At 37.9% G+C, this 26273-nt stretch overlaps 1 protein-coding gene across 1 annotated transcript in view; it reads right to left on the reverse strand.

Annotated features, from left to right (window-relative positions):
* The window catches only part of MACROD2 (mono-ADP ribosylhydrolase 2), a 1812973-nt gene that overhangs the window by 1185237 nt on the left and 601463 nt on the right, over window positions 1–26273 (reverse strand). The window contains 1 exon segment of the mRNA XM_076010917.1: window positions 24844–24960. Within this exon segment, the coding sequence (XP_075867032.1) occupies window positions 24844–24960 (117 nt within the window).

The raw sequence follows: 26273 nt of genomic DNA on the forward strand, positions 1-26273 counted from the left end.
ACTGCATTTGTTCAGGGAGGTTTAAGAGTGCTGGCAATAAGAATTACTGAGTAATCAGGTAAAGGATGTCACTATGAAACTAAATAAAACTATAATATGTTACATGATACGGGCAAAACCCACAGAACACAAAATGGCAATGAGGGACTGTACAAAAGAGGTAGAAACAAGGGCCAAACCCAGTGTGCCAAATAAACCTGGCATTTCTGAATCATGTTAAAAGATACCTTAACTTTTACATTTTCCTCAAAGGAAGGTTCAGTCAATAACACGTAAAAATCTGAAACTTGGCTACTCCTCTATGAGTATTTACTGAAGCAATAGCTATTTTAGGAATTCTACTGATGTGATAGCAAGCACTATGCTTATCTTTTCCCCCTATAACACAAGATAAAATTGTAAATCAAATATTTACTGTACCCTTACTATGAATTTGATTTTTTTAAATGCTACTTAAAGCATCAAACTTCACTTTTTGAAAATTCAGTTAAAGGGTCTTATTGCCTATTTGTTGTCTGTCACCAGCCCAAGACTGAGCAGATAAAATAGGAGTTCACATGGGTAGGACTTTATCACTTGCCCTAAGCACATGCTGTGTTTTCCTACTGATTGTGGAGCCCATTTTTATCAGGTAAATATAACTGGAGCCTCTAGTTTGGCCACTCAAGGTCTTTCTCATTCTCAGAAGTATTCAAGATAGTTTGGCCTCATCAAGTTGTGAATTATCTTCTGATTGCTGCTGTCCCTAGATTTGTCCTACACTGTTTCTTTTATATTGAGCCCCTATCACTCAGCTGAACAAAAGACTATTTGTTTTACATGAAGAGAGATATCAATAAAAATAGAATAGCTGATCAATTGGGAAATACGCTTGAAAACATGAAATTCATATTCCTATTTAAAAGATAAATTGTATTTATTTATTTTATTTTGAGACAGGTTCTCAATCTGTCACCTGGGCTAGAATACAGTAGTGTCATGATAGCTCACTGTAGCCTCAAACTTCTGGGTTCAAGCAACCCTCCTGCCTCAGCCTCCCAAGCAGTGGGGGCTATAGGCATGTGCCACTGCACTGGCTAATTTTTCCTTTCTTTTCTTTTGTGTACAGACAGTATCTTACTCTTGCTCAGGCTGGTCTTGAATTCCTGAACCCAAGGAATCTTCTTGCCTTGGCCTCTCTCATAGAGTGCTATGATTACAGGTGTGAGCCACTGTGCCCAGTTTAAAAGATGAATTTTAGACTATAACATACTAATAAACACGTGGAAACTCCTCATTTATCCAACATCAGAAAAAGGGGAAAGGGATATTAAGTGAATTTTCTGGAAAGCTCAATCTTACAAATTAAGGGTCAAAACTTATAATTGTTAGAATGAATTTAAATTAACATAATCCTAAAAGATATTATACTTGTTTAAGTTTAAATAAGCAGAGTATAATTCATATAAATTGAATCTTTCTTAATAACTGATTCAACAAGGTATCATGGTATGATTTTTTTTTAGTTTTTTGGCTACTTTGGTACCTAAAGGCCAACTGTCACCGCGTGCTGCAGCCAGTTACTCTTTATAAGCAATACCTCTTTCCATATTTACTGCTTCTAATTTATGGTGGGTTGAGAAATTTGGTGTCAAGCCTATTAAGTTTGAATCTAAACACATGTATGTTGGATCAAGATACATGTTGAATATAGAGGTCTGAGTCAACCGCTAAAGAGTCTGAGAGTTTAGTGCATGATATCCACTTCTGGACACTCAAATGCCGTCTTTACTTAATCCATGCATGTGTCCATATGTGTGTGTGTGTGTGTGTGTGTGTGTGTGTGTGAGTGTGTGTATCCTGGAAGCATGTACAAAAGACTTTGCTCAAGCCACAGACTTCATGTTCCTCCCTAGATTTCTTTTACAGCCAAAATTTTAGGCTTTTGATTCATGTCCCCCAAATTAGCCCTTTCTCTTAAAGATTCAGAACCCAGATGCATGTTCCAATGGAGCAATTGGTTACTGCATGGTACTTATACAGCAGAACCCAGGAATATATTTTTGACTGAAAAAATATATACTTTTAGTGTTATTAAAGCTGTAGAGAAAAGTATAAAGAAATGCTTTAAGGTGCTACATTTTTACTCCTCAGTTAGGATTGACACAGGCATCTGCTTTTGCCCATGTCTTCTTATGACCAACATTCATACTAGTGAGATATTTAAAATTGGCAGTCTTGGCTATAAAACAAAGTAAAAGAAGACTGCCCACATCAACCCACACTCTAATCAATAATGCATATAACTCTATATCTTAGGGATTGTAGATGATCACTAGATAAGAAATGTCCATCAAAAATGGTTCTGCAGAAAAGTCCAAAATAAAGTTAGAAAGCAATGGATACTACTGTGACATATACCACTAATTAGCAATGGGCCCCAGGCAATCTCCTAACCAATCTGCTTCCATGTTCTTTATAATAGCAAATAGAGGGTTGCCAATAATCAGCAAACTACAGTCTCCAGGCCAAACCCCTCTGGACATCTAGTTTTGTAAACAAAGTTTTATTGGAACATAAATACACCCATTCATTTGTATTGTCTGTGGCTACTTTTACACTACATGACAGAGTAGAAACGGCATAGCCAGCAAAGCTGAGCATATTTACTATCTGGCCCTTTATAGAAAAGTTTGTCTACCCTGGTATATATTATAATAAAAGGCTACCAGGAAGATTAAATGTCATAATGAACAGGAAAAAGATTGAAATGCTACTACTAATTAATATTGACAGTGCTTACCAAGTTTCAGGTATTGTGCTAAGTGTTGTACATATCATCTCATTTAATCCTTAGAATAATCCTATGAGTTAGTCACTATTACTGTGTCTATTTTACACATGAGAAAATTAAAACCAAGAGCTCAATAATTTCCTAAGCACTGACAGCTGTTTAGATCAAAAGGCCCGGTTTAAACTAAGGTTTCCAGATATAGGGAGTTCTTAACTACTAGGCTACAGTGCCTCTATATATCTGGAAAGCTCTAATTGTCATAAATATGAGTATTTTTTATTAACTCAAACATTATTGCCATTATTTTAATGTGGAATTTAAGATAATGCATAATTAAATATTTGCTCTCAATGTGAAGTGCTAAAATAAGTGATAGGTAATTTAACTTTTCTCTTCTCCTTTGGGCCCCTGATTTGTTTGAACAAATAGTGGAGATGAGCTTCTGCACTATCACATTTATATATTTGTGATTTGTTTACAAGGTTCCAGTCAAAAGGAACAATGAGCTTGCTGAGTCTGAAGGCAAGACTCCCAGACGTAGGCAGCCAGGATATTCACTCCATCTTTGTGCTTGAGGCGGGTGAGTCTCACAGAGGAAGCAAACTCTACAGCACTTGGAGGGCCTCACACCGAGAGCTACAATCAAGACTGAAAATTAAGACAGCGTTATATTTTATTTTGCAGGGAGGCAGGACATAGGCTAAATATTCTCTATCTTATAAAAATGCAGACCACGCCTTTATTATGTTGGGAAGGAAAACTGAGGCTCTTCTATAGAAATATTAGGATGTTCATTTCTGTAAAGATAAATAATAAAGAATTGCACTCAAATTGGTTCATGTTTAGAACCAGTTTGACTGAGACTGCGAGAGCCCGCTGCTGTGGGTTGCCGGGACAAATGGCTGGCCCCTCGTCTTCTGCCCCCTGTGCTCGTCCGTGAAGCTCTGGACACAGCGAAGGTCAGGAAGCTTACACCTCACAGCTGCCATCCCAGCCTTTTGGGAGATGACTGGAATTATGCTCAGTTCTGCAACGTTACATGTCTCAAACAGAGAGGAGTAAACAATTTTGTAAAACTGGGATCCCATTCTCTCACCCCTGCCAACCCCAAACACCTGACCATGAAGGAGAAAAGGAAGCCTGTGAGGGAAAGAGAAAAAGGCAGCAAAGAGAATTAGTGCCTCAGATCTAAATTTTAGCTCCTAGATTTCTGCCTCCTATTTTATGAACTCCATATGTAGGATATTATTTATTTATTCACCATATTTCAGGCAAACAGCTTTTTCACAGCAGCACCAAATAAGTTAAAATTAGAATGAGGGCTGAATTGAATGAGGAACCTTTCAGCAATTGTGCCCTGCAGTCTGGACGCTGCTTGCTTTCTGCCAACAAGCAGAGATAATCTGTGATGAACTCTGGAGACAACTGGAGGGACAGTGATAAAGTCAATTCAAGAAGAATAAAGCCGAGCAAAAAAAGAGGCTTCATCTGCCCAACCAGGCCGGTGCAGTCTGAAAAGAACTGAATCTAGGAAATAAGCTTTTTGAAAAACATTTTACAAAATCAGTACTCACTATACAGGTTCAGACAAATGATAAATAGAATGTTTCACAGTTTGATAAGAAAAAAGTTTCTTCGGCTTTTAACCTCAGTTACTGAAGTTACTGAAGTCTTGTAAGTCAGAGGCCATAAGTGCTGGTCCTCATTTCACAAAGAAAGTAAAGACTATAGACAGCGGTCCCCAACCTTTTTGGCACCACAGATTGATTTCGTGGAAGACAATTTTTCCGCGGGCTGGGGGCAGAGCTCAGGTGGTGGTGCAAGTGAAGAGGAGCTGTTGTAAATACAGAGGAAGCTTTGCTGGCTCCCTGATGCCCACCCACCACTCACCTCATGCTGCACTGGGTTCCTAAGTTTCACGAAAGATCATTTTTCCACTGATACGGATGTAGGTTGGAGGGAGGGGGAGGCAGAGCTCAGGTGGTGATGGAGCTGGTTCCTAACAGGCCATGGACCTGTACCCATCTGTGGCCCAGGGGTCGGGCAATATTTAGCCAAAATAAGAGAATTTTTCAAAGTCACAAAATTTAAAAATTTTATTTCAATCAGGTTGATTCTGTATGGGGTGAAGAGGAAGAGAGAGAGAGAAAATCTAGACACCATTTCATAGGGGAAAATGTGGCAAAAATAGTTGAAACAAAACATTTAGAATCATTATATTTGAGTTTCTTTGTTTTTAAATTTAAAAAATCTTGACAATAGCTTTATAACAAAGCCACAGATAGATTTAGAATGAAAGGCATCTGACAAAATTTAAAAATTCTAACTGCTACTTCCCAACACATTTTGGTTCCAAGTTATCTGCTGATTTGGCTGAAATGTTCTGAAAGTGTGACCAGAGAGAGTATTTCTTTATATAGCCCCCATAAAATGGATGCCCCAGCTGTAACCTTCTGATTTTCGGGCCCTCAAGAGTTCACCGAGAACCACAAGCCTAATGGAAAGTTAATTAAGGGGCAAAGAAATCCAAGGAGAAGAGATGGCTGGTATCCACAAAATCCGTCCTGGGGGGATGGAGTTATTAAGACTAAATTATTCACTCAGTGACAATTTACTACATGGATACATTCTGCTTGGTCCCATGCTAGGCACAGAGGGGCATTAAAGTTAAAAAAAAATTAAAAATAAATTTAAAAATAGAGTTCCTAGCTTTGGTAATTCACATTATGCTTGAGAGGAGGAAGGACATGGAAAGAAAGAACAGGAAATGGAGGGATGGGGCAATGTAGATCAAAGGATACCAGGTAGCAGACATGTAGGATCAACAAGTCTCGGGACCTAATGTAAATCCTGAGGACTATGGTTAATAAAATAGTATGGTATTCAGGCCTTTCCACTATATAAGTAGATTTGAGCTGCTCTTGCCACACACACACAAAAAATGGGTGATATAATGGAGATGTTAGTTTGTTTCACTACAGTTTGTTTCACTCTCTATATGTATCTTATAATGTTGTATGCCTTAAATACATATAATCAAATTTATTAAAAAAAAAAAAAAAGACATGAGGGAATTCCCTTTCACTCCTTCCACCAAAAAGATGGACGCAGGACCTTATGAAATGTTAATCCGCCAGGCCTCGATCTTAGATTTTCCAGTGGCTTCCAAGGATGTGAGATATAGGCATTTGTTGTTTAAGACAAAAAAAAAAAATGAATATAATCACATGCAGCCTTGCATTAATTGGTTGAAATGACAAATGTTGTAAGGGTCTAAGCAGCTTGAGCTAGAATAGGCCAGGAAAAATGTTGGAAGCCTGTGGAATTGGACTAGAGGTAGAAAAACAGGAAGGATTTGAATAGGTGGCAATTAGTTTGGGTTTCTCAGGAAAGAAGATCCTGAGGCAAGAATCTCAGATGTCCTTAGAAAACAGTGGCCACAAGCAGAGAAGTGAGACAGGAGAAGGAAAGGGACAATAAACAGTGCAGATACCAAGCCAGTTACCACTGCAGGCAAGCGAAGCCTGATGCCCCTTGAGAAATCTGAGGGCCACGTGGTTCACAGATACCCCTCCCAAAAAGCAAGAGAACTGGGGTATTTACACTGTGGGGAAAGGGCATAATTAGCCAGTGGCCCAATAAGGCCAAACGGCTAGAAGTAGGAATGGACGCTATATTCAGGGAAAGCAGGGCAGCGGTCTGGGGGACAATGGAGACTTAGGCTGTGGATCATTTAGTTCAATGCTGAGGAGGTATGTTAACATTAAAGAAAACTTAGCCTTAACTCAGATAGCTTAGTGCTTAAAGAAATCTTAAGAAAATATCTACTAGTTATCTTCCGATAAGAAAAATGAGATTTAGAGACCATTAATGTATTGTTTTCTGGCAAAAATCCAGGTTTGAACACAGCTGGGGAGAAAATCCAAGTCTCTTGCCTCTGAGCTCAGAGTTCTCTTTATCAAGCCTCATATACATCTAACATGTATTCATAAGGCCTTCATGAAGTATGGATGTGGGTTATCAGTTAGCAGTAGAATTTATTGTCATCATCTCATAATCATAGTAAATGTTCTTGCTCAGTTTTTTCTTTAATTCTCAGATGCAGTCCTGATGTCTCCCCCTCCGCAGTTGTTGCTGTTCTGTGTTTGTTGCTAGATTTTACTGCACCAGGCGTCCCAACCAGCAATCCCACACTAGGAGGCAAATGTATGTGAGGCAATATGCACTCAAAAAATGTTCATGTCAACATTGTTTATAATAGGAAAACATTGGAAACAACTTCATTACCAATTGTTAGGAAAATGAACAAATAAAATTGGGCATATCTAGAAGACAAAAATTAAATATAGCAGCTAGGAATTAATTATAGCTAGACTGATCACGATGAAGAGGTTTCAAAACTCTGCTAAGTGAAAAGGCCAAGGAATAGTACAGACCATACAACATGAGGCCTTCTATGTACATTTAAATACATAAAAGCACAGTATATATGTTTATGGATATTTCTATCTTCCTAGTAGAAATGTAAGAACATAATCTAGGAGGATTTATATCTAGCTCTTAAGAGTGATTGCTCTGGGCAAGAGGTGAAAAGGGGGAAAGGAAGGAATGGGACTGAGGAGAAATTGATCAGAAATGACCTGTTCTTTTATTTAAAAACCAAAGAGTGGAACTAAAGAGATCAAAATGTCAGTATTTTTAAAATTCTTGGTTATAGATGCATGAGTATGTATTTTTTTTTGGCACTTTTCTGAGCTTAAACATTTTTCAGGTTAAAAAAATAAGCTTTCTAAATAACATTACCAACTTTCATAAAAAAGGGAAAGAAATCCAAGAGAAGCAATATCAATAAAATTAATTCATATATAAGCAAATCTTCATGTTCATACCTAGGGATGAAACAAAATCTCATTTACAGGTGCAGAGCTACACAGAGGGACTGCCTGAGTTTGAATCTTCACTCCCCCCTCACTAGCTGTGGGATCTCCAGAAAGTTATTTAACCTCTCTGTGTCTGATTTTCTCAGTATATAAAAGGGATAGTAACAGCACCTACCACAGAAGGTTGCTTTGAGGATTAAAATGTGGTAATATTGCAGAAGTATCTGGAACAGGGTCTGCCAAACAGACTGAGCTCAGTGACACACAGAGAAATGATCACCATGTTATGTTGGACTGTCTTAGACTTTCTTTACAAGAGTATTTCTTCTTTTAGTGAAACTATGTTTAATGCACTGATATGATAATTAATTATAAGAAGAGAAGATTGCACTGGCTCTCATCTGCAGCATCAAGTCTTGCTTTACAGCGTGAAAAACTAATGAATTGCAGCAGCAGAGTTCCCATTCATTCATTTAACTAATAAGTTCAAACCTCATTATAATGTCATTTACTATACAGTGCAATTCAGCACAAGGGATCTCTCCTGGGCCACAGCTAGAAGAATTTAATTACTGGATTATCAAGAGGACTTTTCAGTCAAGTGGCATCACCTATGAGGCAAACTTGAAGGACAGAGTTATCCAGAAAGTCTAGAATCATTTTTTAGAAGAGTAGATGTTCTGGAGTTGATGTGAAGAACATGCAAGACCTTAAAAAGCTTTCAATTTATACTAGTCAAGATTGAGTGAAAGTAAGAGAAAATGAATAGCAGTGTAAGTCATATATTAAATTGCCAGAAAGTCATAGGTAGAGAGCATCTACTATCTATAGAATATACATAGATACCAATGACATACAGAAGTACAAAAGGCAGAAGAGAAATCTGATTGCTCTTTGCTAAAGAAATCATTATGTTTGTGCTTTTTGTTTTGTCCATTGCAAACGTAAAACTAAGAACATTGATTCCCACTTATATTCTGTACCTTTTTAAATATTAGTGTTTTGGCACATTTTCTGCTCATCTTTTAAGCTGTAGGCCTTATGACCACAGCCATTCCCTAATAGAAAGAAAATAAGAAACATGATTGGGGTTCTCAAAATTTTGCCCTACAATAGAACTTATTATTATGAATTGGAAAGCCCACTCTGAGGTTCAAGACAGTGGACCCTAGGCCCCCATCGATAAGCCATTTCTCCAAAAGAAAGAAGGAAAGCTTGTTTTAGGGAGCACACTCACTCCTACAGCTCTAGCGGTGCCAGATTCTGTTTGAAAGCTAAATGCCTATGTTTGGTATGTAGATTATGACTGTGCGGGAGCCCAAATCAGCATGCATCAAAAAGTGCCAACATTCACAGAGGGAAATGTATTTTACTACTATAAGCAATTTAGTTCCCCCATTTAAATGAATTTTATACAAAATGTAGATAGAATGGCATAAAATAAATGCACACATCACAGATCTCTTTGTCCCTCAAAGTACTAAGCAAAGATTTTGGCTCTCTGGTACATCTCTCTCTCTCTCTCTCACACACACACACATGCACATACCCAACATCATATGTTTTAACTTTAAAAGAACAATCTAACTTATCTATATCCAAACACAATTGAGTAGTTGAGTGATATTCAGTTTCATAAATGGAACTTTTGTTTTACCTCATGCTAGATATTCAATTAGGGTCTAAAACAGCGGTCCCTAGCCTTTTTAGGACCAGGGAACAGTTTCGTCAGTTTCATGGAAGACAATTTTTCCACAAACATGGCCGGAGGAAGGGAGGTGGAGCTCAGACAGTGATGTGTGGTCTGGTTCCTATTAGGCCATGGACCAGTACGAGGCCACAGCCCCGGGGGTTGGGAACTGCAGGTCTAAAAGGTCTATCATTTAAATTTTTAAATTAGTTCTATAAAACTGAGTTTATAGTATCATGAAATTTAATGCTATATATATAGCACCTTGCAAAATATAGCATCCTAGGACATTGCATGAATAGAAGATACAAGAAATGAGGTTTCCTCAAACTATAGTGCATGGACATATCACACACACACACACACACACACACACACACACACACACAATGGTTAATGCTCCTCTTCTTCAAAGAATACTTGTACTGTTATTTTAATATAAGGAAGCATTAACCACAGCTTCTAGATTTAAAGTTCTATGATGAAACTATTAATAGATACTTATGGAAAAGAAATTCATTTTTACATAGGTATTAAAATACATATTACTTAAGAATATTTCTGCACAAATATAGTTTGAGTTGTGAGACTAATTGCCTTCCTTGTAATAAAAGACAATTCTATTTCTGTAAAATTAATATTCTCTAACCACTGACTATCATGCTATTTCTTTCTCTGTCCCAAATAACAATGAACTCTAGGGGCCTATAAAAGGGGAGATGCCCACCTTGCTCTGACACAAAATAATAAATAGATTTCTCATGTTGCTACAAGGTCCCTAGTATCCTATTTGTGAAGAACAAGTTGTAAAGCTTTATTATTTACCATAAAATCTGAACAGTTTGAACACACAGGAAACACACATCAATATTTCCCCTTTTAACACATTTACGACATTTAAGTAAGTTGTAAGTACCTGGCTAGCAGTCTCAATCAGAAAAGTCAGTCATAACACATTTCAAACCTATAAAATTATCACTTCATTTTAATGAGGTTTCACAATAAATTAAACTTGGAAATCATCTTTGAAAGCAGACTCTATATATCAATGGGAAAGGACCTCACTATCAACTCATGGGCTTTTAGTGAGGCAGGTCAGAACGTGGTTCCCAGGTCACTGCAGTTCCTTAAGCCTCTTATTTCCTGCTTTATTTCATTCTGACACTACTGCTTGAACTACAGAGTTTTGAAAAATGTGAAAAAGATGTGCAGCACACCTGAAACATGTTTGGTAGATATACTAAATATTAAATATGGGCTTGACCTTCCCATACTTTGACACTATTTCCTGGCTTATTGGTAACTAGTAGCCAAGTTCCCAAAAGAAGCAAATGGACAAAGCATAAAACTCAATATGCTTTTAAGCTAGTTCTTCCAGTAACTCTGAAAATAATTATAAATAATTAAAGTTTTCTATGTACATGCATTTGTTCATTCAAGGTGGTTTTGAATATGTTTCCAGAATATGGAGCTACAAGGGAACAAAGTCCTTATTTTCATGAAGATCACATTCTAGTGGAAGAGAAAAAGGTTCAATAGAAAATTCCAATAAATACATAAAGTAACCTCAGATGGTAAGGGCTATGATGTTAAAACAGGGCAAGAGGATAGAGAGTGATGAGGTGACATTTTAGATATTAATAAGATGGCTGGGGTGACCCTACTGAGAAGCAGCTAACCTTGTGCAGTATTCTCTTGGACTCAGGCAGTGCTCTGAGTGCTACGCAGACATTGACTCACTGAATGAGCAATACCCTGTGAGGGCAGAGTGATTCTCACACCTCTTTCCAGATGGCAAAATGGAGGCACAAAGAGGTCAGACAACTTGTCCAAATCCAGACCCTGAGTTTGAGCCTAGAATGTTGGGCATCAAAGTTCATGTTCTGAACCATTTTAGATGGTGTGGTATCCATTTAAGGCCAACACCACCACATCTTTTCATTATAAGAGTCTCCATTACAATCCCCATGGAAAAGAAGAAAGGACCACAGACTGAGAATCTGACAACCTGGATTCTTAGTAGATTTCATCACTTAAATATCTGTGTGGTCTTGGGAAAGTTGCTCGATTCATTTCAGCTCAACTCAATTCCACGAGAGTGGGATCCCTGTCTGTTTTGCACACTATTATTCTCCAAAAGACAAGCAAAGCACCTGGCACATATTAGAGAGCTAATCAGGGTTTACTAAATGAACAAAACATTTGCCTACTATGTACCAGACAGATTGTTAGATCCAAAACATACAATCTTAAACAACAGAAAAAAAAAAATCCTTGCTTAGTTTTTAATGGGAAAAACTGTCCTTAGTTGCTAAAAGAGTGATTTCTAGATTTCTTTCCAGCTTTAAACTATTGCAATTGTGAGGCTCTTACCAAAGTTCCATTGTCCCCAAATAGATATCCTCAAGAACCATGATAAAAAGTTGCTAATTTGCCATGATGAACAATAGATAGAAACTTCTCACATACAGGCTTTAAAACATTGATCTCATATTTCTGAATGAATCAGTAAAAAAATGAGAATAAGAGAGAAAAAAGGCTGTGTGATAGTTACTCTCAAAATAGGCATAAACAATAAGATGTTACTTGGAGTGTGATATTAATGTGTTTAAGGTAACAGGTTTGGTGCCCATGACAACCAGTTAATTTGGTATATGGAGAAACACTGCAATTGCACACAACAGAGAATTTAAGGAAAGGTTTGAAATACTGTATTAACTCTTCCTTGATGTGTAACTCCCTACATTTCACTTCTCCCATTATGCACAGCTATATGGATTGATCTTTTAACTATGGAATATTCTATGTACAAAGCCCTGATCATTCCTGAAGATACATTTTGATATGGGGTTTCTCAATCTGTCATCATTTTTCCCATCCACCCACCTACTCAGGCAGATATTATTAGGAGGAAGATAATCAAGATGACTTCTGTTAATGTTAAAATGATAGGCAGACACGTCCTGGACACATAGAGGCTGAAGGCCCATCCCATCGGCCTGCCCAGCACAGCAGTTAGCCTCCCTCTGCCTGCCACTCCAGGGTACCCACCAGTTGACTTCCCAGGGGATCCGTAGTGCCCGCCACCGCAGAGCTATCCAGCCACTCCCCAGTCCAAAGTCTCCCTGACCACTTTCCCAAATAGCACCACAAACTGAACAAAATCTATGAACTCCATATTTACAAAACATAACTCAAAGAGAAATTAGTGCTACACATAATGAGAACAGAGTACATGAAAGATGACACGCACAGGTACATGACATACTGTGCTGACTGGAGGAGTCATCTTCTGGCAGGAACAAAACTGACTGGTCATGTGAGGAAGGACATCATGTACCATGATGGCATCATGTGCCATGCTATAAGGAAGGAAAGCTGAGTATATCTGTAAATAGGAGGGATTTCCAAGACAGCCTTTTGCCCTCCACTGACATTCAAATAACTGGACTCTAAATACAATACAGACACAATTTGAAAAAGAACTTGCAAAAAATACAGTTAAAGCTGTCTCTCATGATCTTCACTAAGCAGAATAAACACAGAGAGGGAATAAATCTTTCCTCAAAATGTCACAGGTAGGAAGAGGAAAGCTTCAGAAGGCCTTAGCAAATTATAGGGATTTCACAAATAGCATGTGATTAGAAATGAAGCAAACTCTAGGTAGTTATGAAAAATAAAGCAGCTAATGGGAAACATACCACCCAGCACAGCAAACAGACTTAGAAGGGCACTGCTAGGAATGTAAATAGGAAGTTACCTCTGCTTCACTTAGCTCGCAGCATTAACACAAGGTATGAGCTGAATTCATTTTCCTTCCCCCAAAATGAAAACAGCAATTCCTATCAGTGAAAAGCATGCGAATGGCAAGTGCCAAGGCTAGAAAACACTTAGGGAATAGCAGGTAAATATTTATACCCAGTGTGTGTTTTGGCTTGTGTTGTTTTTCCTTTCGGTGCTTTTTCGCTAAGCTGGATTTGGGTTCTCTTTGACCCATATCTACCTATCTGAGAAGTTTCCATTCATAACACTTTTTCCAAACGAGTACGCTGCCTATGACAAAAGTACGGTAAAGAGGTACGGATGAATTTCCTGATTTTAAGATCACCTAAGTGTAACATTGCCCCGAAAACTATTTTGTTGTCACCTTCCATTTTAGGCCTGTCCCTCAGCCAGGAAGGTCATGCACTAAAAATATGTGGCAGATATCAGCTACTTTGCTAGTGAGATCCTTATCCTGCATTATAAAATTCATGGTCATAGTTGCTATATTAGTTACCTATTGCTGCCTAACACATTACCCCAAACTTAAAATAACGTTTATTAATATCATCTCACAGTTTCTGCAGGTCAAGAATTTTCGAGTGGCTTAGCTGGGAGGTGCTGGCTCAGGGTCTGTCATGATGTTGCAGTCATTGTCATTCCTGGCTGCAGACATCTGAAAGCTTGATCGAGCTGTAGGATGTGCTCTCAAGGTCACTCAGGTAGCTGTTGGCTGGCTGCAGATCTGCTTCCAAGCCCACCTGCATTGTTGCAGGAAGGCTCAGTTTCTCACCATATAACCCTCTCTAGAGGCTGAGTTCCCTCACAACATTGTAGCTAGTGTTCCTCTCCTCAAAGCTGTCGCATAACATAAAAGCTTGCTTTATCTATAAAGAGTGTGTAGTGGATTGAATGGTGACTCCAAATCGACATGTCCATGTCTGCAGCCCCAGATCCTATGAAAGTGAGAATATTTGGAAAAGTGTCTTTGTAGATGTAATTAAGAATCTCAAGACCTTGAGATTATCCTGGATTAGGGTGAGCCCTAAATCCAATGACAAGTGTTCATAGAAGAGAAAGGGAGATACAGGGAAGATGCCGCGTGAAGACGGAAGCAGAAGTTGGAGCTAGGTTGCAAAAAGACAAGAAACAACTGGAGCCACCAGAAGCTGAAAGAGGAAAGGATGGATTTCCTTCTAAAGCCTTCAGAAGGAGTGTGGCCCTGCTGACATCTTGATTTTGGCCCTCTGGCCTCTGGAACTGTGAGAGGATAAATTTCTGCTGTTTTAAGACATCAAATTGCAGTCATTTGTTACATCAGCCCTAGGAAACTAACACAGAGTGATGAGAGATGAAGAGAGAGAGGGGGGATAAGACAGGACACCCAAGAGGGAAACCACAGTCTTTTTTTTAACCTAACCTCAGAAATTTCCATTACTCTGACATATGCTATCCACTAGAAGGGAGTCATTAGGTCTAGGCCATGCTCAAGGGGAGGACAATTAAGCTCTACCTCTCCAGGCAAGAAATATCTACGAATTTGTGGACGTATCTTTCAAACCAATAAAGTGGCCATCTGAAGTTTCTCAAAATGACTTTTAAAGTATCCCATTTCTCTGATACTGGAAAGAGGCAGGAGCAAATGTCTGTGTCTTGAGGATAGAAGATTGATTAATTCTTATCTGTGAATTCCATATTTTCTCAGACACCAATCACTGTTGCGTATACTCGAATGGACTATTGTCATAAACTTCACTGGTGGAACTTATGGGACCACAATAATTAATATGTGACTCATCTACAATTACTATTAATAAGGTGCCATTTGAAATAATAAATCATTATATCAAGAGTACATTCATGTCCATCATCTTGCTTAACAGTGATTATATTCTCACAATACTCCTATAAGAGCACTCGTGTGATCAAAGAAACTAAAAGAGGCAGGGCATTTCAGCAGAAAGAGCACTATACTGTGAGTCAAGATCCCCAGGCTCTAGTCTTGACTCTGTTCCCTACCAGATGACCATGGGAAGAATTAAGTAATTTTTCTGGGCCTCAGTGTTTCATCTGTAAAATTATGAGGTCAAATTAGGTGATCATTAAAATTCCTATTAGCTCTAATCAGCAGCAGCATTATCTTTATTACCGCCAAAAACTGGACTAAAATTATATATATGTCAGGATCAAAACACAGTATTTGTAGTAAGGAAGAACAATTGAAAAATGTTTATATTGTCCTTGTTTTAAACATATGGTAAGGTGACTTTTTTCCTCATAGCTCTTACCATTATCTGAGATTCTTTGCTTTTATGTGAATTGTTCATGATCTGCCTCTCTCTGCTAGAATCTTAGCTCCAAGAGGACAGAGACCTTAGCTGTCTTCTTCTCTATAGTGGGCTACATTCCAGAAGAGCACTCTGGCTTAGAGTACGCACTCAATAAACATGGGTTGAATAAGCAAATGAAGTAGGTCAAGTATTTTATTATATAAACAATAATAGAGCCATATATCTCTCTGAGATTGCACAGTATTAAAAAGTGGTTCTGCATATATCCCCACGCCCAAACAATCATGTGTGAGGAAACTGAGGCTCAGAGGTTAAAGGACTTTACCAAACAATTACAACATCCTGATTCAGGGTTTCTCAGATCTTCTACCTTGACACTTAGTGTTCTTGACACAGAATCAATCTTTTATTCTATAGTACAGACCTTGGTTCCATCAATATTTTCAACTGGAAACACCTCTAATCAAGTCATAAAATTGTCTAATATTTAATCTTTGGGATTAGTGATTAATTGCAAGGTTAGTTAATATATTTATAAATTGGTGTTGATCACTTTTTAATCAAATCATATATGTTAGTAATAACTCAAGGAACATCTTAAGACAGAGAGAAAAAAATCTTCACTTAACTCAGCATTTGCTACTTATTTCAATAAATGTATTCTGCAATCTCTGCACATTAACTACCATGGCTCTGAGATTAACCTTTCTTATTTGCTTGTGCCTGACCTTACAGCATCCTAAATTACTCAAAGCCATTCTGATGGCTTTAATTTATGAGAACACCTTCAAATATTCATCTTTTAAATCCTGAAAATGATTATCCCTGCGCAACAGTGGCTCTCTTTTTAATCTTAGCTGATAACTCTGATTAAACACATTGAAGGGCTGATTACCCCCACTGTGGTTAATGCCAGTGTCACTGCTAACTACTTATTTCACAGCGGGAATTGCCTTCAAGAGCCCATTTACATTATTATCCAGAATTGATTTACACTGTTATTTCCTATTGATCACATAGGAGAAAGAAGGTATAGACAGTGTCATCTGAAGGCCAGCTAAGATGGCAAATAATGCAAGGTACGACCATTTAATTCTATACTCAGCCAATTATACAACACCCTAAGTACTAGTGGCTTCTAAAATGTAGATATTTTTTAAAGACAATAGTATTAGAATCGCTTAGCTATTTCATCACAAAACCATTTGGGGATGAAATTTGTGTTATCACAAATGGTCAAAAAGAGAGAAAATGAAAGAAAATAACCTAAGTATAGAATATACATGTGGCATGTTGATATATCAAGCAAATTTTGCCCCCTGCGCTTTTTTATCCTGCTGGAGTCTCTGAGCAAGAGCATGTTTGGCAATGGGATAACAGAGATGCTAACAGCAGCAGCAGTACTGGCTCTGCAGATTCCTGGAGTCACGGAGTCCTCTCTGAGTGCCTTCTTGTTTGGTTTCCCACAGTGGCAGTTATGATTATGACAAAGGCGAGAAGGAGACAAAGACAACGCTCTCGCTAATTCCTCCAGGAAATAAGGGCCCACTCTGGGACATGAGGGTGATCTGGCTGTGATATTTGTCACCTCATTGATCACTAGGGTTGATCTGGCTGATCTGGCTGGCCAGGCGGGCGTCCCAGTCCTCCCTTACCACTCCATGTGTGTCTCCCTCAAGCTGTGTACTTGGTGCAAGAGGGCAATCATCCCCTATAGAGAGAACCATTTTTCATCAAGGGTATATGAGTAGCTCTGGTCCCCTGCTAGAACTTCCAACAAGCTCTCAAGAGCCAACCCTGAGGACTAACTCAGAACCATCTCTGTTCTGGGTACCATGTCAGATGCTAAGGATACCAGAGGTGAAAGAGACCAATACGACTTCCTCTTCCCTCCTTAAAAAGTTATTCTGTCTGAGAAGACTGGCAATAAATGAACAAACACAGCTATCAGCTTAACAAAAATTCTCCAAAGGAAAAGAAGAACATGTCTTCTTTTAATGTTCTCTTAAAAAAAAAAACCAACCCTGATCTGTGACCCAGAAGGATTGCTGTGTTGTATACACCCCAAAAGGAGGTAGGGCCAGGAATGGCAAGGCAAGGGTGCTACTCAGGATCCCACACTCTCGAGGGCTACAGTCCTCATGCTTGGGTGCATAGCGGAGTAGCTTGGACAGCTTGTTAAACCAGACTTTCCGATTCAGTAGGTCTGGGGTGGGGCAGGATAATTTGCATCTCTAACAAATTCCCAGGTGCTGCTGCTGCTGCTGCTGCTGTTGCTCCAGGGACCACATTCTGAGAACCACTGCTCAGAATTTTAGACTATTTTTGCCCTTCTTACTTCCACATTTATCATGAGGATCACTAAGGAGATAAATTGTATGAAACTACTTAATATGATTGAAAGGGGTGGTAATTATGGGGAAATAGATTCAAATAGAAACTAAATTCCTGAAGCACTTAAGGAAAATGAGCCAATCAGAGTTGATTTTAGGAAGAACAATCCCAGCTTCCTCGTCAGAAAGGAAGATGATTTTATGATCTTCAAAAGCAGTTTTTCTCTTTATGTAATATAAGTCCTTTAATTATGGAAAGGGCTCATGAAGGCCCCAGGTCTCCATCAAAGACTAGGAGAGTCATAGTTTTAGCAGCAGGTCCCCTCCACTGCTTTCACAATCAGACACCTGCTGGGAGAGCCCATGATGGCCAAGATCAGGTTGCTCTTTTAAGAGGGCTAACTCAGAAGCATCTTAAGAGTTACCTACTCTAGATGCTGAATTTCCCCAGGACTATGGGCTCTCTTTCAGTACATTAGCTAACAGCCCTGAAGGAAGCAAGGAATAAAGATTTCTTTCCTAATACTATGGTGGTTTAAACTAACTCTCCCTTCAGAGATTTGACTTATTCACTTCCAGGTTCTGGCCCTATTTAGAAAAATGACCACTTTTTCCTAGGCATTTTTTTTCAAGGTAGACTTATTATTTGAAAGATTTGAAATATTCCTCCCAAGGTAATATTTTCTTGAGGCAACAGAAGCAATGGCTGTCCAAAGAAATAGACAGCGGGCATTTCAGTCTCGACTTTATCAATTATGATCTGAATAAGTCACAATTTAATAAAATTGAATAAATATATAACCTCTTTGAATTTAACCTTTCTTCTTTATAAAAACTGACTGTCATAGACCAGGGATTCACAAACTTTTTCTGTAAAGGCCAGATAGTAAATATTTCAGGTTTTGTGGCCATACACTCCCCGCAACAACTACTTATCTCTGCCACATGAAAGCAGCCATAGATAATAATATGTAAATAAATGCACATGTCTGTGTTCTAATAAAACTTTATTTACAAAATCAGGAAGTAGGTCTGGCCAACACTTACCATAGACTCTCTTTCCATGGCTGAGGGATCTTTGGCCAATGCTGTGCCTCTAATGTGGATTTAGTTTGTTATCAGGAGCAACAGATGCAACCTCTCTGTGCCTGAATTTCTCTTTGTGTTGGAAGTAAATATCATTACTTGTCACGTCACTTTCTCATAGAAATTTCAAACGGACTAATGAGCTGGTATTTCAAAGTACTACGTTTCTTGATGAAGAGCACAAAAGAAGTACTAATTAATGTCAACACTACCTTTTAAACTACTGTCATCTGATTATTATTGCACCTGGGAATAGAATATGGAGTCTGATTGATACCACTCATTCAAACATACTGTGCTATGGTCTCTCACCCTAGAGTTTCTCTTCGAATGAAAAACTATGAGGTGGATGCCTTCCAAAGATTGATTATTTCCTCCCTCCCTCTCTCTCTCTCTCTCTCTCTCTCAATCTCTCTCTCTCTTTCTGTCTGTCTGTCTGTCTGTCTCACTCTGTCACCAGTGCTAAAGTGTAGTGGCGTCATCATAACTCACTGCAACCTCAAACTCCTGGGCTCAATTGATCCTCCTGTCTCAGCCTCACAAGGAGCTGGGACCACAGGCATGCACCACCGGCCCAGCTAATTTTTTCTATTTCTAATAGAAATGGGGTTTCGCTCTTGTTCAGGCTGGTCTTGAACTCCTGAGCTCAAGCAATCCTCCTGCCTCAGTCTTCCAGAGTGCTAGGATTATAGGTGTGAGCCACTGCGCCCAGCCCAAAGACTAAATATAAGAAATAAAAGAAACAGATTCCATTATATATATATATATGTATATATATATATATACATATGCATATATATATATAACATTTTCCATTTATCTTTGATGATTATTTAGCCCTAAATCTTCAAAGTGAAGCATTCCAAAGAAATAAAATAGATGTTAGCTGTGCTGAATATCATCAAATAAGATTGATATGACTTCTTTTTTTTTTCCTCTTTAGTAGAAGCTCCATTAAGAGTAAATTTCAGAGACAGGAGACTTGGGAACGATACATACATACACACACACACACACACACACACACACACACGCACATATATGATTTAAAAAATACAATGTATAACTAATACTAATTTCATAATTTCTTAGGAAGATTAGGATAACTATTCTTTTATATCTCATTCACCACCAGTTATCAACCAGTTTTGACACTGTACTATTAATAATTCATCTGATAGGTATTTCTCTAGTACCTGTTATGCACAAAGGACTCTGTTATAAAGGTAGAAAGTTTGCACATAAAAGGCAGCACATGAAAAGTGCCCTCAGTGTGTTAACCTACAATATTCTGGAGTTTGAAGAAAAATGAAGGTACTTTTAGCTGAGGTGAGAAGAGAAGACATGTTTCATGATAGACATAATATTTGAGCTAAGTCTAGAAGACAGGTGGAAAGGAGAAAAGAAAGAGCTTTTTAGATAGCCCCAGATACAGACCCCATATTCAGACATACCATTGTGAGCAAATCATATCATACAAAAGGTTTTAAGTACCTCAAGGTATGGCCATATGTCATAGAAGGCCAAAGAAAATCAAGCTAACAAGGAAAAAGCCATTGGCAGATTTTGAGAGGATTTTGGTTACACTTTTATTCATCATTCAACAAATACCTTTTGAGCCCCAATTGTAAGTCAGGCATTTTTATAAGCTGTAAGGATACAGGAATAAATTAAAAGATGAAAGTAAAAAAAAAAGAGTATGCCCTTATTCTGGTAGGGGGAGGTATTGATAGCTACACAAAAGAAATAAGTAAATGTCATAGTATATTTGAAGGTTAAATTCTACAGACAATTATTAATAAAACAGAAACAATTATAGACAGGTTCTTTAGGATTATGCCTGATGTTACATTTCAACAAGGGTTTGAAGTAGGTAAGGGACAAGCCACGTAGGTGTCTAGAAGCAGATTCCAGGCTGAGGGAATGCCAATGCAAAGGCATCGAGGATCAGCCAAGCAGCCTGCGTGAGTGAGGGAGAGCACAGAAGAAGATGATGTCAGAGAGGTAAAGGTCACATCATGTGGAGCCTTGTAGACCATTTTAAAGATTCTGGATTTAGGTATATTAATTTACCAGCACTGTACAGAATAGATTATAGCAGGAAAAGTATTAGAAGTAGAGGCAACAATTACAAAGCTATTTTCCAGGTGAAAAAGTCCTAAAATTAATTTGATCCTGCATTTACTTGCATTAATTCAGCACATATTTAAAAGATACTATACTAAATATTGACACTGGAACTGTCTATTTCAGTTACTGAAATAGACAAATCTTATTTGCATGAGGCTGGCCATCTGGTGGGATGGTGATAGCATGAAAAGAAATGTCCCACATGTCAACAAGCTTCTAAAAAATCTATAGAAATCTAAATTTTATTATGAATCAAAAAAATCTAATAGTATAGAAGAGAAGATCCCCAAAAGATCCAATTACATAAATAGTCTAACATCTACTTCCTAAATCATTTATTTAGCAATAGCCTTCCATTGAAATATTGGCCTATATTCTTGCCACTCTTAAGATTTCTTTTGAAAAGAATGATTGGATATTCTTCAATACCAAAAGGAAATCATTCAAAACAACCAAGTGGTGAAAAATGAACTAAATATCTGGAGCTTATCATTCCACCAATCATGATGAGTTGCTGAACACAGACTACAAGTATAATTAATTCAAATACAACCACTTATGAATAGATTAATTTAGCAAGCATAAAAGAAGCAAAGACCAGTTCAAAATTATCAAGTTTTTCTGTAACCCAGACAATAGCATTTTCCAAACAAATTGCTGATGCATGAAGATATTATCACCTGTGGCTAGATGACTGGCTTTGGTACCCCTATAATGATAAACCCGCTGTCTCAGAGGACAGGTAGGAACCAGTCTTTGCTGTCAAACTGTCATGGAATTATTAAATATGGAAGGAAAAAATGACCCAAACAGTATGTAATGAGTTCCCTTTTCATTCTCTCACTACAAAAGCACATCTGTGGATTGTTAATGACTCTGAAATGGATGAACCAAATTGATGAGAAAGAAACACATCTCTCAGGGATAGGGAAAGGGAAAATGAACACACACACACAATGTTTATAAAACATAATTTAAAATATAAGGGCTTGTGAAAGCACTGTGAAATACCATAAAGTGGCATACAAATGTAAGTTATTGCTACTCATTTTCATATTGCTTTCCTTTATGCTTTTTCATTAATCTTTTTAAATATATAGAAAAACCAAAATATATTCACAAATATTCCCTGTTTATGATTTTTATGAGGTGGCACTGCCATTTCTATTCTATTAGATGATTTTTTTACTAAATGTGCCCTATGGGCTACATTTGGTGATTTGAATATGTGTCAGGCTCTCAGTATGTCAACTCATGTTGATTCTATACCTAGCCCTGTGCACTGACTTTTCATGTCTAGAGTCCTTGTCTTACCAAGACCCATTTGCCCCAGAATGCCCATGAAAGTCACACCTTAGTTCAAATATTTGACTTAATCACTGAAATTCCTCAAGCACAGATACTGGCTTATTGATCTCTGTACCAGTGCCTGGTATCGTGCAAGTCTTCAATGATCCTGAAATAAGAGGAATGACATTCAAAGGAAGCTGAATAACATTTTCAGAGAGATATCAAACAGGAAGGAGCAAGAACATTAAAAACATGATCACAATGTAACCCATACACTAGAGCCACCATTTTATTTGGGTGTATTTAATGATTCTGAGTTTATCTGTCTTTAGAAAGTTCAGAGTTGGAGAGTTTTTGATTTGTGCTTTAATACATAAGAAAGAAAATAGTGAATCAATCGGAGACTAGGACTATCACTTGGTTTAAGGACAGACGTAAGTCTGAAAATAGTCAATAATCTGCTTGTCTCAGGGTGGTATAGATTGGCTAAATCACAAAGGTGGCATGGTGTGAGAAAGGAAAAAGGACCAACATTTGTTAACATAGAGTTATATAATCCTGGAGAGGCAAATCACCTTTGATACTCAGATCATGAACCCTGAATTAGAGGGAGAACTGCTCTAAACACCATCATACACAATGTGCTTTATTTGACATAAATATATATTCCAGGTAGAAGCGAGAACCGTTTGACACATGATTCGACGTTTTTATGCAAGGTAAAAACATTAGCAAAGAAAGAAAAATGAAAAGCCGCTAACGGACAGATTAAACAGTATATGGTTGATATACAGTCACGTGCCACTTAACAACAGGGACACAGTCTGAGAAATGCGTCATTAGGTGATTTTGTCATTGTGTAAACCTCATAAAGTATACTTACACAAACCTACTATACACCTAGGCTATATCGGCTAATGCTCCTAGGCTACAAACTTGGACAGCACATTACTGTATTGAATACTATAGGCAATTATAACACAAGGGTATTTGTGTAAGTAGACATTTCTAAACATAGAAAAGTTATGGTAAAAATGTGGTACAGGTTGAGCATCCCTAATCCAAAAATCCAAAATCTGAAATGCTCCAAAATCTGAAACATTTGAGCAGCAACATGATGCCACAAGTGAAAAATTCCACATCTGACTGCATGAGATAGGTTCCCATCACAATTCAGTCAAAACTTTGTTCCGTGCACAAAGTTATTAAAAATATTGCATAAAATTACCTTCAGGTTATATGTACAAGGTGTATATGAAACATAAATGAATTTCATGCTTAGACTTAGGTCCTATCCCCAACATATCTCACTATGTATGTGCAAATATTCCAAAATCTAAAAAAATCTGAAATCCAAAATACCTATGGTTCCAAGCATTTTAGATAAGAAGTACTCAACTTGTATTATAATCTTATGGAGGGGATGGCCACTGTCGTACATACATTCATTGCCAGAGGAAACGTTATGTGATGCTTGACTGTACTTTCACTAGCAACCCACTGTGAGCAATATATTAATAGAATGCAGTATGATAATGTTTATAAAGAAAAATGCAACTTCAATATGTTACAATTTACTACAAATCTTCAAATTTAAACATACTTTTAAAGTAGTGTTTTAAATGTTACACACTATCCATGTTATCCCATATCCACAGGAAATTCATTCTTACACAACCTGTCTATATATAACCTAAGTTGTGTCCTACAGATTGTGCTATAATTTTTTAGTCATGTTTTCTCCACTACTCAAACAAAAGCCTAAACTAGCTTCACTTTTACATAAAATATATTCACAGACCCCAGCAGTATCATAAGAAGCAGGTGAATAGGACGATCAATAAATTGGTGTCTCAGTTTTTGGGCTGATGCACCCCTGAATGGTGCAATGAAACCCTCCACCTCCATCCCCACACCCTGAAGATTATGTGATGAAAAAAAGCTGTACCTGTAACCAGTTTCTCTAAGTATTTTTTATTCCATGCCACCCCACCCCGTTGGCTAAATGACTAAGCAACAAGGTCAATCAAATGCAATACTTCTCTCTATTCAAATATAATGGAAATTTTGACCATTCCACATTCAAAGAGCAAATACGTTCTCACACTGACAACCAGGTTCCATTGGCTTTTCCTAAAAGCAAAGTGTGACAGATGCCTTGGCTGTAATTGCCAATCAGCCTTTACATGGCAGCTGAAAACACAATACATCACTTTGATCTCCTTTGCTCTAAACACATCCACAATCAAGAAACCTGAACAAGGAATAAGAAATTGGCATCATTTCCAGAAGCTGTCATTCTCTGGCACTTAAATGCTATAATGTATATTTTGCTCATATTTTTATTCCCCTGTTTCAGAGACACTCTGTCAAAGACTTGAACAAAAATCTACAGTTAAACCGCATATATAGATATATATACACAAATATATATTTGGAGACATATTTAGAAAACACATTCTTATTACTTTGTACAAAAACTAAACACAAGCACATGTAATTAAATACCACCATCGCCATTTGCTTTTCCAATTATATACCAGATGAATAAAACAAGGTAAGAGGTCTCATGCGATTTTGAAATAGTGTTCAAAAAAGTTGTACTCACATTTTGCAGGCAGGTCATAGCCACATGTGATTTTTGCATGTCCAGTATCACAGCCATTCAGGTTACGACATTCAGCTAGCAAACAGGGTCCAGCTGCTCTGTGAATGCAGCCATCCACTAGGGGAGAGAGAAAAAAGTTAGCCTATATTTGGCCTTTTGGAAATAAATGTTTAACTTGAGATGGGAAGAGAAAAGAAATTCAATTTATTCCTCTTGGAAATCACTATAGCCCCATGGAAGAAAACCCATGGTGTCCAATCCTTCAAACACTAGTTCTGTGCGCATGCGTGTGCATGTGTGTGTTAGTGTGTTATTCATGTGGTGAGCAGAAGAAGAAGGACTATAGAAGTGGTGTCCTGGTAAATGTTAAATGGTTTCTCTCGGGGTGGGGAAGTCCCTGATATGTAGCATTTTCTCATTTGAATGGTATAAATACTATCCCCATGTCAAATTTTAAGTTATCAATTCAATGTCACTGAACAAAGGATTGGGAAGAAATGCTAACAATGGTCTCTCCTGAGCTAGTAAGTGTTGCCACCAACACAGCATAGGTTATAGAAGAAAAAAGGTCATGAAGAAAGTTAGAAAGGCACTCTGCAACATTTTTACTCACCTCAAAACTGAGAGTAGAATTAAAGCTACCAAAACAGAAACCAAACATCTGAGCAACTTTCCCACTCAATAGCAAGCATGACACAAACATCACTGTATTTCTGCAGGGTGTGTGGCTGGGCTAGATGATGGGCAAGGTAGATTAGGTCTTGCTAAATGCCCCTAAGACCACTCCTCACTCTCATTTGACAGAGACTAAGACAGAACTGCTGCGCTGACCTGAGTCTGCTGGAGGGGCAGGCTTTGTGCCCTTGAGCAGCCTCAAGTCTCATCAGCTCTCTGGCTTTGCATTTGGGGTCCCTTCACATCTAGTAAGAATAATTCCAAAGCATAAAAAACTCTATGACTGAATCAGGGGTAAGCACATAGGTGGAAGGCTATAAAAACCATATATACGTGCACTAGGAAGTTGAGAATTGAGGCTCTTAGTTGTTATTGAACAGGACCCTTGGACAGAAAGGAAATGCAAGATTGCAAAACGAAGAGAAAGAGAAGGAAAGAATAACAGAGATCCAGAATGTGAAAATAGTTTGATTGTTAGAGGTCTGAAGAGCTCCACAGCTCATAACACCATGCAATTAATCATCACCCTTCATTATTATTATCATTATCATTATTATTATTATTATTATTATTATTATTTTGAGAGGAAGCTGGATATTGGACCGAACATTGGCACTAAGGGAAGTATAACTTGTCTAGCGTCCAAGTTGGTTTCTGCTGCCACTGACTGGCATACAGGCATGACTGTTAGCTGAAAAAGTCTTTTAGGAAAACAAGATTATCTGGGCTTTACAACATCACCACATGTGTGCTGT

This window comes from Microcebus murinus, chromosome 16, assembly GCF_040939455.1.
Source record: "Microcebus murinus isolate Inina chromosome 16, M.murinus_Inina_mat1.0, whole genome shotgun sequence".
Classification (NCBI taxonomy): Eukaryota; Metazoa; Chordata; class Mammalia; order Primates; family Cheirogaleidae; genus Microcebus; species Microcebus murinus.